General features: G+C 42.5%; 1 protein-coding gene across 1 annotated transcript; it reads right to left on the reverse strand.

Annotated features, from left to right (window-relative positions):
- Window positions 1-410: 410 nt before the first annotated feature.
- On the reverse strand, window positions 411-12,887 carry LOC147103171 (large ribosomal subunit protein uL5). Its single transcript, XM_085962552.1, has 6 exons — window positions 12,715-12,887; window positions 8,309-8,459; window positions 8,106-8,212; window positions 5,560-5,691; window positions 607-717; window positions 411-486 (listed from the first exon to the last, which is right to left on the reverse strand). Exons 1-6 carry the CDS (start codon window positions 12,820-12,822, stop codon window positions 457-459), a joined length of 639 nt encoding a protein of 212 aa, XP_085818678.1. The 5' UTR covers window positions 12,823-12,887; the 3' UTR covers window positions 411-456.
- Between the last annotated feature and the right edge of the window lie 241 nt (window positions 12,888-13,128).

Raw genomic sequence — 13,128 nt, forward strand, 5'->3', positions numbered from 1 at the left:
TGCGTTTAACCATACTTTTGCGAGTGTGCTTCTCACACGAGAAAGCAGAACAGGAAGAGGAAGATTTTAGGGCTGTTGAGCAATATGTGTCAATGAGTGGGCGATTGAAAACAGTCAGGTTTTGTTGCATTCATGGCATCAATGCTGTTCTTGAGTTTACAGACAGTTGGAGTACATGTCAAATGGGAGTATCCTGAAAAGGCCTACATTTATCAAAATGTGGTAAACAAACCAGCACTGGGCATGATAATGTAACTACTTTGTGTAGTTTAAGCACATTAGAACTAAATGACAACTCAGTACAGAGTCAGAAGGTAGTGTAAACCAGTGGCACATTTGACAGTTGTCTTTCCGCTTAATCCAAATTACAATGATGAGGTAACTACCACTAGACTAAAAACAGAAAAAGGTTATGGATCAGATTTTCCCTTTATTATTGATGGTTACAAAACATGTTTATTTTCCTGGCAGAATGATACCATCATACTGCAAAAGAAAGAAAAGCAAAGCATTAGAAAGTGAAATGTCTTGAAACAAATTTCAGTTTGCCTCTAGATTTGTACAGACACTCCAGATCAATGAGTCACACCAAGAAAGCAAAGGTACCTTCTGCTGGAACCAGCGCATGGCCTCTTCCTTGTTGATCCTGTGTTTGGCTCCAATGCGGCCACGTTTACGCTTCTTGTCAGCAATGCTGAAGCCTGGTCTGCCCAGAACCTACAAAATATATGAGGAGAGAAAGAAAGGAGTCACAACAAAAGCAGGGGGGGGGGGGGGGGGGGGTTGGGCAAAGGAAAAGTCCTCATCTGCAATGCTACCAGTTTCAAATTTCTGTAGTACTGGGAGGAGCTCTGAGGCAGCGGAAAACTCTGCTTTACCCAAACTGAACCAACACCAATGTCTTCAGATGGTAAATAGAGCAATGAGGGAAGATTTAAGCTATTGAGGTGAGGGGGGGGCAAATCTTTGAATATATGGAGTTAAGAATGCAGCAAAGTGGTTCAAAATTGTAAGGCCAATGGGGGATGGGGAAGAGAGACAGAGAGTCACAGAGAGAGAGAGATACACACACAGGTTAGGGAAAATGCAAGAGAAGTTCAAGATAACAGAATGGAAAAGGAACTAAATATTCCAATTGATAACATTTTCAAGATAGAGGGAAAAACGTGAGATTGCGTGGCCTATTAATTAAGGATACAATTACAACTACCAGAAAAAGCTTTTATTGATGGTGATGCTCAAATAGAATCTGTCTGAAATTATTTACCATACTAGGTGTACATTACAGATCAAATAATGAGAATGAAATCAAGGATGACATTAGTAGCCAATTTTAAAAGGCTTTTAATAGTAATACGGGACTTTTAACTATCCTAAAGAAGACAAAGAAGAAAAATGTATTAGATCTGAATCTAGGTAGCAAAGCAGAATAAGTAAGCAGCCTGAAGATAAAAAGCTGGAAGTAGTGCCCATATCCTATTTTTATTTTCAATAGACACCTAAAGTTCAAATAAAGGAAATTAGCCAACTTCAGTGGAGTGTAGTCCAAATAAATTGACTGGAAAAGAAATAGCCCACAGAAGACAATAAACATTAGATTAATTAATTACATTCTTACTTGGAGTAATGGGGATGTATCAAAGGGTTCCCTGGATAAAGAGAAGTTAGAACAAAAATGTAGTATATGTTTAAAAAAAAAGCAAATAAAGGGCAAGGCAAACTGGGAGGATGAATGCAGAAGATTTCAGGAGGACAGACCGATTAGCAGAGTGGTCAGCTAAGAGGCGAGAACAGAGGTTTAGCAGTGAAGATACATAGATCTCTAAAAAGGTGAGAGGGCAGGTAGAAAACCCCATTTACAGGAAGGATCCATGGCAAAGGTACAAAAGTCCACTAGAATACCAGGAATTAAAGAGTTATAGTCATAAAGAAAGGCTCAAAATTTTTGTCATGATCAGAACACAAAGGATTAAGGGCAATCTAAAAGCTGCTTTCAAAATTCTGAAAGATTTTGAGGGGATGAATAGTAAATTATGGTTTCCATTGGTTAGTAAATTGGTAACAAGGCTGTACAGACACAGGATTATCTACCGTGTCTGAAGAACAAGTTTTCTACCACAAGTGTTATTTGAACATGGAGTGACTTACATTAGTGGTTACTGAGACAGAGACTAAAATTTATTTTTAAAAACTATGGGTAAATATTTGAAAAAACATATAAAACAATACAGTTAACGGGAAGGGGCAAGAAAAATGGGGTTACAGTAGATAGCTCCAGTTGCAGAGCTAGCACTGGCACATGTGTGGGACCAAATGGCCTCCTCTGCAGTCATTTCAGTGTTTCTATTTTCTTTCAGTAGTACTCAATATGGCCATGGGGCCACTTGCAGCACATTTTGCCTTCACTGTGGCTCTCGGGCTGCTCCATATGTCTCTGAACCACCATTCACAGTCTGCCCAACACTATGATGTTGGGTGGGTCCAGTTGGAATTCAGTGCCGATTCTTCCTTCTATCATTAGGAGAGGAAAGAATGCTACTTGGAAGCAGATTACTCCGCTTCAAGAGAAAGAAAGTTTGAAGTTCGATCTCTGGTCGGTGCTAATTTAGCTGATCTAGCCCAGGCCATCAGTAGGGGCAAAGGATCCTTCCCCTGATCACCATCCAACTATTCATGCTGAAGTGCACATAAATAGATGTCAGCTGAGACAGAAACACAGCTGCACTGACCCACTGATCAAATAGCCCACCGCCTTTGGAACTGTACCGCAGTAGAGAAAATAGACAACAGAAAAAGCTGCTACACAGTTAAGAACGGGTATAATGAATTTATCAAGTCTGGAGAGTGTTTAATTAATCCAGTGATCAAGAGCATTATGTCAGGAATCCTCATGCAATCGGATTGAATCCCTTCTTCTTCTCTCATGAAGGAACGTCTCACCGATTTCCCAAAGGTTAAAAAAAGTGATGTTCTCCAGTCCTGTCCATAATAAGTAATTAAAGTATTCACCTATTAAAGACCAAAATGATCCAGTTTGAGTAGGAAGCTGAATTCCATATTTTATAGGGCGTGATTAACACCATCATGAACCTTACACTCTATGGTGCTGCACCACAACCAAGTCATCAAGAAATAATGGTTTTAAAATCTAATACTCCTGACCAAATTATTTTTAAAAACTTTGAACGGCATTATTTTCTGCAACCCTGTCCCCCCCCACCCCCTCCAACCTCTGATCCATGACCCCCCCTTTAAGTGCCCAAGACAATCTGCTGACAAGCATCTCCCAACACAGCTTTGAAATAATGGGCCAGAATTTGCTGTCAAAATAACGGTGAGGCTAATGGCGCTCGCTGTTATTGATGCGCAAATGGTACTGCAACTTCAGGCGAGGGGCAGATGCGCGGTTAAACGCGAATATACAAAAGATGCTGTCCGAGTTGCACCGCTCCACTGTTACCTTCGCGAAAACAGCATCTCGCTGTCTGCCTCACCACTGAAATGCATTGAATGGCATGAAGTTGCTGTACTTGCGCGGCAGATTAAAAGCTAAACTCGCTACGGAAAGTTAAGTCAAGTCTCAGTACCCTTTGAACGATGTGATAAGTGTTAATTACTGCCAGTCAACCTCTCTGGCACTGAAAATTAACTATTATGAATGTGGAGTCCCAGCACTTCAGGTATGCATTGTTGTTGGAGATTTTTTTTTTTAAGTCAAATTTAAAATTTAAATGTTTTTATTATAAGCTTTTCCTGTTTCTTTTTCTCTTAATCCAATTTTTCTTTCCCTCTCTTTCTGTACCTGATTTGACATTGAATTCACCCACTCTAATTTACACTTCACTCTCAGTCCTTGCGCTGTTTATTTCACAATCCTTCAATCTGATTGGTTAAAGGAGATATACCGTTGCATGCCCTGTTCACTCAGGTCCCAGATTCCCGGTTTCCCGCGCGGCGCTGTTATCAGCTCGCACTTCCAGCGACTTTGCCAGGCAAAATTTTTAAAAACCTAAACGTGCAAGGGCAAGTCTAACTAATGCCAGACACCATTAGATGCCCTGCTACAGCAAATTATGGCCCAATCTATTTGAAAGTTGTGAGTAGCCCCATTATCACTTGCCTGTGCGCAACCAACATCATACCACCCAGTGGCACAACACACTGCAGCTCCAATCAGTTTGAATATATTTGAATAACAGTATCTTCCATTCTCCCATCAAATGTTACTATCTATTGGTTAGATAAAAGGAAGCACCATTAATGAATACAAGAGAATCTCTTACCGTGCATTACATATGTATAGGTATTACCTACCCATCATATTTTTTCCCTTTTCTCACCAATTTTCTCCCCTCCCCTGAAGGCATGCACTCCTTGCTTGGGTGCAGTTCCACAGAAGCCAATCAATCGCTCTCTGTTACCATGTCCAAGTAGCCATTCTTCTTGTGTGAATAAAGACAGCAAGTGGCAATCATCAGAGGCATCACAATCAAGCTCATCCTGTTCTCATAAGACATCTACACTCTTTCCAACTGGAGTTACAATAATTAGCACCAGGAATCCTAGGCCATCAGGGGAGCTGGTCTAGGATTGATCCTTTGTCTGTGTTGAGTTAGCTGAAGGCAGTAATGGGGAGCATACTATACCGTTGAACTAGGGAAGGATGGGGGGAAAAAAAGGTTTTAAAAAATAAGCCAATGCACCTGCTTCCTATCACTATCCAGCGACTACCCCTGAAAAGTGCACATTTGTGGATATTCAGTGAGAATATGAATTGGATCCGCTGCCATTTCACATTCAAATAGCCCGCCGACAATCAGACTGGAGTGAAACATGAAGAATGGCCCCCGGGCGATATACCAGAAGCTGGCCAGTGCTCAAAGAACCATAAATCATGAGGCAACACATCCAAGACAGCAGGGGAAAAAAATGCAGCATCAGAATGGTGTGATGGGATTCTAGTTTTGAAGCTTCAGCAGTGCAACAATCTCAAGGACTGACAATACAATTGACAATACACTAATTACTACCCAAGTGCAATGGCCAGTATAATTATTCCATTTCAGAATCAGAGATCGCACATGGAGCCTCTACAGCATTTTGTAATTCCCAAAATTAGAGTATGAACACCAGTGACCAAGAACTATAAAATTATAGGGTCAGGATGAAATGAAGTGAATACAGCTTCTTCACTAATATGGTGTTCATTAAATTAACCTAGAACTGGGACACCTAGATAATTAATTAGCATGGGTTATCTGAATATCTCAACTATCACACCAGTGCAGAATGGCAGCTACAGGAAGTTTATTTTAAAAATTGTACCTGACTTTTTTTTGTCGATTTTTGTATTTTTTAGTCAACTTACTTTATTGACAGCAGCACTGACAGTGACCTGGGAGCAGAAGTTCTTGGTCTGGGGTCGATGCACGCTGAAAACAGCTGGGGCCGGGAAGAATATCTCACAAGGGGAAACATGGTTTTGAGCAGCATATTTAAATGCATATTCTCCCAACTGTTTTAATCCCAAAAGGCAGCCGTGTAACAGATGGCACGTACCACATAGAAGTCCAAACCATAGATACCAATGCTTGGGTCATACTTGATACCCAAATCAATGTGCTCCTGAATACCAAAACCAAAGTTGCCAGTGTCCGAGAAGTTGTTTTTCCTCAATTCGTATTCACGAACCTGTGGATGAAAGGAATAAAACAAAAACACTAAAAAGAGCTTCATCCACTGCCTCACTTTCACAACAGATAATCAGAAAAATGTCAATGCGAAGAAACCAACATCTATTTACATTCCTCCTGAAGCTGTACAAAAAGCTGCCTACTTTTCTCCTTTCAAGCGCTGCTCAAAATTTCAACTCAAATCACTACCGTCAACCCCACCCGAGGTCAGAACTTTTCCCCAGAGGTCAGTGGTAATGGATTTAAGAATTAAAGAACAAAAACTTTTTTTTTTTTTAAATGGGCAAATTAAAACCAGATTTCTAGCCACGAATTGTCAAAAATGTAAGAGTTAAAAAAAGCGTACTTCCTCCACGTTAGAGAATCAATCTAAAAAGGAAGGTTCAAAAATAAACAGCAGAGATTTTTTGAAGTAGCTGAAAATAAAGCCCACATTTTGCAGAAAGAATTTGTATGTTGGGTGCAAATTACCTCATATCAAATATTTTATGTTAACCTCTGCCCCAAAAAGATGATCATTTTAGACACATATATTCCACTGTCTCCATTAACTAATGTGATTTAAGCACTTTGTACACAATTACAAATTGTGTTTTCATGCATACAATTCTAATTTAATTTTAATAAACTGATTGGCCCCTGAGGAACTGTCAGCAGCAATAGTCTTCAGAGTAAGACATAGTGCATCACACAGAAGGGTTAATTTCATGCATGCCAGCATGTACATCAGATTATTGGCCTTGAAATTGCGGTCGGTGGCATTGCTACAGAGTACAGCGCCGACCTCTGAACAAAATCCGCACTTACCTGCTGCGAGGACCCCTTCGAAAACTTGGGCTGTTTCGCTGCGGAGTTGTGCGCACCATAGTGGCCCACGGATCCCAGGGGTGCACCATGTGTGTAAGCGTACCTGGGATCATGTGGCGGTGCTCCTTTCACTAACCAATCACGAAACAGAAATTTCATTCATTTGAAGGCCATGGATTTGGGAAGACTTTTCTGCCGTCCTCCGGCATGTTAGGCAGTCGGTACAGAATTTCATGTGGAAGTGTGGGTTGACTTCCAATATTTAGGCCACGCAAGAAAAAAATTAATCTCTAAATGGCGACATGCACTTAGAGCACTGGAACCAGTCATTCCGTTTAAGCAATGTTGCATTTAGCCGTGAACTTCTTACAGACAATGCACAAAGAATGAAAGTGCCCTAAATCTTTAAACCATTCCAAATATACCAAGTTCATTAACCAGAAGATTTAGGAGAATCTGTCTTTTGAAACAGTGCAATTAGTACTTGCTGTTCCCCGAAGGAGGGTTATTTATATTTAATCTTACTTTATCTTAACAGTTTTTAAGTTTGATAAGTTTTAAACCCATACATCGCACACCGAAAACCATATTTCAAGCTGCTGTTTTGATGTTCCACCTAATATTGCATATCCCCCCTCCCCTTACGCTGTGCAACAGGCTCCTGTGCCTGTTTGCACCAGCCGTAAAATTTTCCTGCGTAATTGATGCGCAGTTGGTGGGCAATTAGCCCAACTCTTAATTCAAATGAGGACCAGACAGTCGCAGCGGATAATCTGTCTCGTCGGAACGTGACAGATCGCAAGTTCGGGATTTAGCGCATGTGGAGATCCCGAACTTGCGGTTAATTTCAAAGGCAGTATGATGGCGTACAGAGTACGCGGTCATACCGACTGCAAATTCTGCCCCTTTGTGACTCACTCTTTCGTGCAATGCTCGATTTATGAACAGTTCATACTTGTGAATGAACTGCTACAACTCAGACAAGGCTGACAGCTGTATGTGCATAATCTGAAGTGTGCGATGTCATATTTAATACATACACTTAGAAAAGTCATAACGGTTCCACATATTCACTAACCAAATCAACAATATGTGTACCTGCAACAGTGTAGAACAGGGATGTCTCAACTGTAATTGCACACAAAAATGTATGAAAAACAAAACTACAGGAATTATACATTCTCCCCCACAGATGATTTTTGCTATACTTCCCAAAAAAGACTGGACAGTGGAATTACAGTAGTATTAACACTCAACACTATAGTGGTGAGACATGGATTCACATCCACACCCAGCAGACACTGAGCTACCCATGAACAGCCATGTGGAAGAGGGTAGGCTTCAAGAAGAAGCCAGGTGTATCTCCACTCGAAGGGACAGTTATGCCTAGGTCATTCATGTACAACCCAGCAGTTGGTTTGACTGCAGCACTGGTCCAAGCATTAGAACAACTTCTCTCTCCTCCCAGTTGCTACAATTTGCATATAAAAATGGAGCCAAAAAAAGTGTAATGGGAGAAAAACACCTTTTAAAAAATAAAAAGTTCACCTTTACAAAAGGGAAAAACTTATACAAACCACTATGAAATAAAGCAGTCCAACCTACTTTGAGGCCTTTTTCCAGGATCTCCTCAGCTTTGGCACCGCGGACTGTGCAGTGAACAGCAATCTTTTCATTTCTCCTGATACCAAAAGATCTCACAGTGTAGCGAGCTGATGGGAGGACAAATGTTATTTTTTCAATGCTCCAAATTCAAATGCATTTTAAAATCAAGTTTTAGAAAGCTCAACCAGTGTATACAAGCTCACCTTTGGAGAAGACAGGGGTTTGGCCAGTGAGCTGCTCAAGCACTTTGGCAGCTCGAGTAAGTCGATCACCACTTTCACCAACGCAGATATTCATACAGAGCTTTCTGATGCGGAGCTCGCGCATAGGGTTTTCTTTCTTCTCACCCTGGTCCTAAAATAAGGGATCACCTTAGAAACCAAGATATATTTTGCTGACATTACAAGGTTCAGAACTGACCACTGCAGCATAGATGACAGCCTTTTCTCTCCACCTTCACCCACCTCCTAAAAAAAATAAATCACTCTGCCAGGCAATTTTGTTCCCGTACTTGTCCCACAAAAAGAATTACAATAATGTTGTCACTAGGAGCTCAGTAAACATTACAGTAGATTTATGACATTTCTATACTTTAACCTTACAGTACAATTAGAAATGTCATCCTTTCTCAAACTGGAGTTGTCTGGAGATAGCACTGAGTTAGTCAACACTAGAGCGAAGAAAAGATTATTACAGGCAAGTCACTGATGGTGAGAGCAAAAATGTGACTTTTTCCCTGTTTGTGTACCGGTACCAGAATGCTAAATAAATCTAACAACAGCTCTGCAACAGTAGTTTCTTAGTTCCACAACTTTGCATTCTGCCAAGACCAGAGAATCAGCCTGGATTCAGAACTTTAGTAGCCATGATGTCAGTGCCCTGCACTCAGATTCCAATTTTATTGCACACCTTTTTTGGTGATAACTCATCAGTACAATCAACTGAAGTACCAGTCTTAAAAAGCCGATTGTAGAAGTTAATAGAATTATACTTCTTTACACCACTGTATGCATCAGATTTAAAAAATCTACAATCATCACACATCTCCCACAGTAATTATTTACATGTCAGTGGTCAACTGAAATGGATAAAAGTCACTTTTTGACAACTCAAACTGTATAATCTCAAGTTGTGAATTTTCTTCAATATTAAACTCTCAGCTTACCACAAGATGTTAGAAATTAGCTTCCTGTGCAGGTAAATTGAATTCAAGCTCTTACAGAAACTGGAACTTATGAGTTACAGATCACTGCTGTATAAAGACAACTTCCAATTCCTATGCAAACAGGATTTTAGTTCTCAAACTGAACTAGTAGAGTTCAATAGGGTTCCAATGCAGGAGCACCAAAACGGAAACTGTAATCCAAGTCATGAACAAGAGGCAAACATTCAGCCCATCAAATCAGATGCTTGTGGCACTCAACCCCACCAGTCTACCATCCAACTGCATTTCAAACACACTTTGAATGTCCTTAATATCTTTGCCGGTAAACACATCACCATTTAAGTAAAGAAATTCCAATGCCCATTATAAATCGATCTTTAGTTTAAATTTATGTCCTCAGGCCCTTCCAGCCTGACTTACTTTGAAATAAAAACCTGGGGTAATAACTCCTATATTATTTAATACACCTCAAAATTAGATTTTTTCCATCCCCCACCCCACCTACATCCTCCTTTCGAACCCATAAAGCTTCAGCTTCTAATCTTTCTGCAATCGTAACCAGCAGCCACTGGCTTGATTACCCTCGTTTTTTTTATTCGTTCCAGGGATGTGGGCGTCGCTGTCGAGGCCGGCATTTATTGCCCACCCGAATTGCCCTTGAGAAGGTGGTGGTGAGCTGCCTTCTTGAACCGCTGCAGTCCGTGTGGTGAAGGTACTTCCACAGTGCTGTTAGGGAGGGAGTTCCAGGATTTTGACTCAGCGACGATATAGTTCCAAGTCAGGACGGTGTGTGACTTGGAGGGGAACTTAGAGGTGGTGGTGATCCCATGCGCCTGCTGCCCTTGTCCTTCTAGGTGGTAGAGGTCGCAGGTTTGGGAGGTGCTGTCGAAGAAGCCCTGGTGAGTTGCTGCAGTGCATCTTGTAGATGGTACACACTGCAGCCACGGTGTACCAGTGGTGGAGGGAGTGAATGTCTAAGGTGGTGGATGGGGTGCCAATCAAGAGGGCTGCTTTGTCCTGGATCATGTCAAGCATCTTGAGTGTTGTTGGAGCTGCACTCATCCAGGCAAGTGGAGAGTATCCCATCACACTACTTACTTGTGCCTTGTAGATGGTGGAAAGGCTTTGGGGAGTCAGGTGAGTCACTCGCCACAGAATACCCAGCCTCTGACCTGCTCTTGTAGCCACAGTATTTATGTGGCTGGTCCAGTTAAGTTTCTGGTTGGAGATAGTCATTGCCTGGCACTTGCGTGGTGTGAATGTTACTTGCCACTTATCAGCCCAAGCCTGAATGTCATCCGCATCTTGCTGCATTCGGGCATGGACTGCTTCATTACCTGAGAAGTTGCGAATGGAACTGAACACTGTGCAATCATCAGGATACATCCCTACTTCTGACCTTATGATGGAGAGAAGGTCATTGATGAAGCAGCTGAGGATGGTTGGGCCTAGGACATTGCCCTGAGGAATCCTGCAGCAATGTCCTGGGGCTGAGCTGATTGGCCTCCAACAACCACAACTATCTTCCTTTGTGCTAGGTATGATTCCAGCCAGTGGAGAGTTTCCCCCGATTCTCAGTGACTTCAAATTTTACTAGGGCTCCTTGATGCCACACTCGGTCAAATGCTACCTTGATGTCAAGAGGAGTCACTCTCACCTCACTTCTGGAATTCATCTCTTTTGCCCAAGGCCAAACATGGACAAAAGGTCAGGAGCCGAGTGGTCCTGGCGGAACCCAAACTGAGCATCGGTGAGCAGGTTATTGGCGAGTAAGTGCCATTTGATAGCACTGTCGAGGACACATTCCACCACTTTGCTGATGAGACGGTAATTGGTCGGATTGGATTTGTCCTGCTTTTTGGATAGGACATACCTGGGCAGTTTTCCACGTTGTCAGGTAGATGCCAGTGTTGTAGCTGTACTGGAACTGCTTGGCTAGAGGCACGGCGCTAGTTCTGGAGTACAAGCCTTCAGCACAATAGCCGTGATGTTGTCGGGGCCCATAGCCTTTGCTGTATCCAGTGCGCTCAGCCGTTTCTTGATATCACATGGAGTGAATTGAATTGAATTGGCTGACGACTGGCTTCTGTGATGGTGGGGACCTCAGGAGGAGGCCAAGATGGATCATCCACTCAGCACTTCTGGCTTTTGCACTCACGTGCTGGGCTCTGCCATCATTGAGGATTGGGATGTTCATGGAGCCTCCTCCTCCTGTTAGTTGTTTAACTGTCCACCACTATTCACGACTGGATGTCGCAGGACTGCAGAGCTTTGATTTGATCCATTGGTTGTGGGATCACTTAGCTCTGTCTACAGCATGCAGATAGTCCTGTGTTGCAGCTTCTCCAGGTTGGCACCTTATTTTTAGGTATGCCTGGCGCTGCTCCTGGCATGCTCTTCTACACTCTTCATTGAACCAGGGTTGGTCCCCTGGCTTGATGACAACGGTAGAGTGAGGGATATGCCGGGCCATGAGTTTACAGATTGTGGTGGAATACAGTTCTGCTGCTGTTGATGGCCCACAGTGCCTCATGGATGCCCAGTTTTGAGTTGCTAGATCTGTTCTGAATCTATCCCATTTAGCACAGTGGTAGTGCCACACAACACAATGGAGGGTGTCCTCAGTGTGAAGAGGGATTTCGTCTCCACAAGGACAGTGCGGTGGTCACTCCTACCAATATGGTCATGGACAGAGGCATCTACGACAAGTAGATTAGTGAGGACGAGGTCAAGTAGGTTTTTCCATCGTGTTGGTTCTCTCACCACCTGCCGCAGGCCCAGTCTGGCAGCTATGTCCTTCAGGGCTCGACCAGCTCGGTCAGTATTGGTGCTACCGAGCCACTCTTGGTGATGGACATTGAAGTCCTCCACCCAGAGTACATTCTCGTGTCCTCTGTAAACATACATCTGTTCCTAACAGCCAAGTCATTTGCCTGTAGATTAAAAAGAGATCCGAAGCATGAAACTCTGCAGTGCTGCACTCAACACCTCCCCCAGCCTGACACTGCACTAAAAAAGTGTTCCCTATTTTTAACCAGCTTCTTATCCATGCAACAACTTGCATTTATATAGCGCCTTTAACGTAGTAAAACGTCACATACGCTAACGCTGGATTTCCAAAAAGCAAAAGATACACGTCAATAAGGCGGCACTTTTCCATTTAAATAAACTGTCATTCCGAACTTAAAAATGCAGAGAGCGTGGAAAAAAAACAAGTTATTTAGGAAAACACACGTCGGTAACGGGCGTTGCTACTAGCAACAGAGCTAATGTCGAGTTATCTGCGGCCTAACCTGCAGTGAACGGCATCCATTCCAGCTTATAATAAAAGTCAATGTGAACAAACCTCAAACCGGGCGTCCTCCGTGAATTATAAAACAGATAGCTTTGGCTGTTCATTAATCTCCCCCTCCCACTCCCACTCCATCCTCCCCTTTCGCTTACCGCCATGTTGGTGGAGGAGACAAGACGGCGACAGCTCAAATCAGCACATTTACTCAGGACCCGAATCAAGAGGCGCCCAGAAGATGAACAAGAAGGTTCCTGGTGCATAGTGTAGTTTTGCTTCTGTCCGAATGCACAATGTTACTGATTAGCGCCACCTTTCCAAAGGGAGAAAAATACATCCTACATCCTCCTCTACAGTCATTCTTACTTTTTTTTTAAATTAATGAGAAACTTAAGCGAGAAAGTTAACCAACCTAGAAAATGCTGACCAACAACTTCCTCAAAAACAGATGACTCAAAAGCAAGTAATTAGACTGAAAGTGCAATGGGATAAGGACTTGCATTGGAAGAAAAAAGATGAAAGCCTGATTGGGGATTACAAGTGTGGCAGGCACAAGATTTATTTTCTAT

The sequence above is a fragment of the Somniosus microcephalus genome, chromosome 20 (assembly GCF_052327205.1).
Source record: "Somniosus microcephalus isolate GS21.2 chromosome 20, FLI_Smic_1.0, whole genome shotgun sequence".
In the NCBI taxonomy this organism is placed as follows: Eukaryota; Metazoa; Chordata; class Chondrichthyes; order Squaliformes; family Somniosidae; genus Somniosus; species Somniosus microcephalus.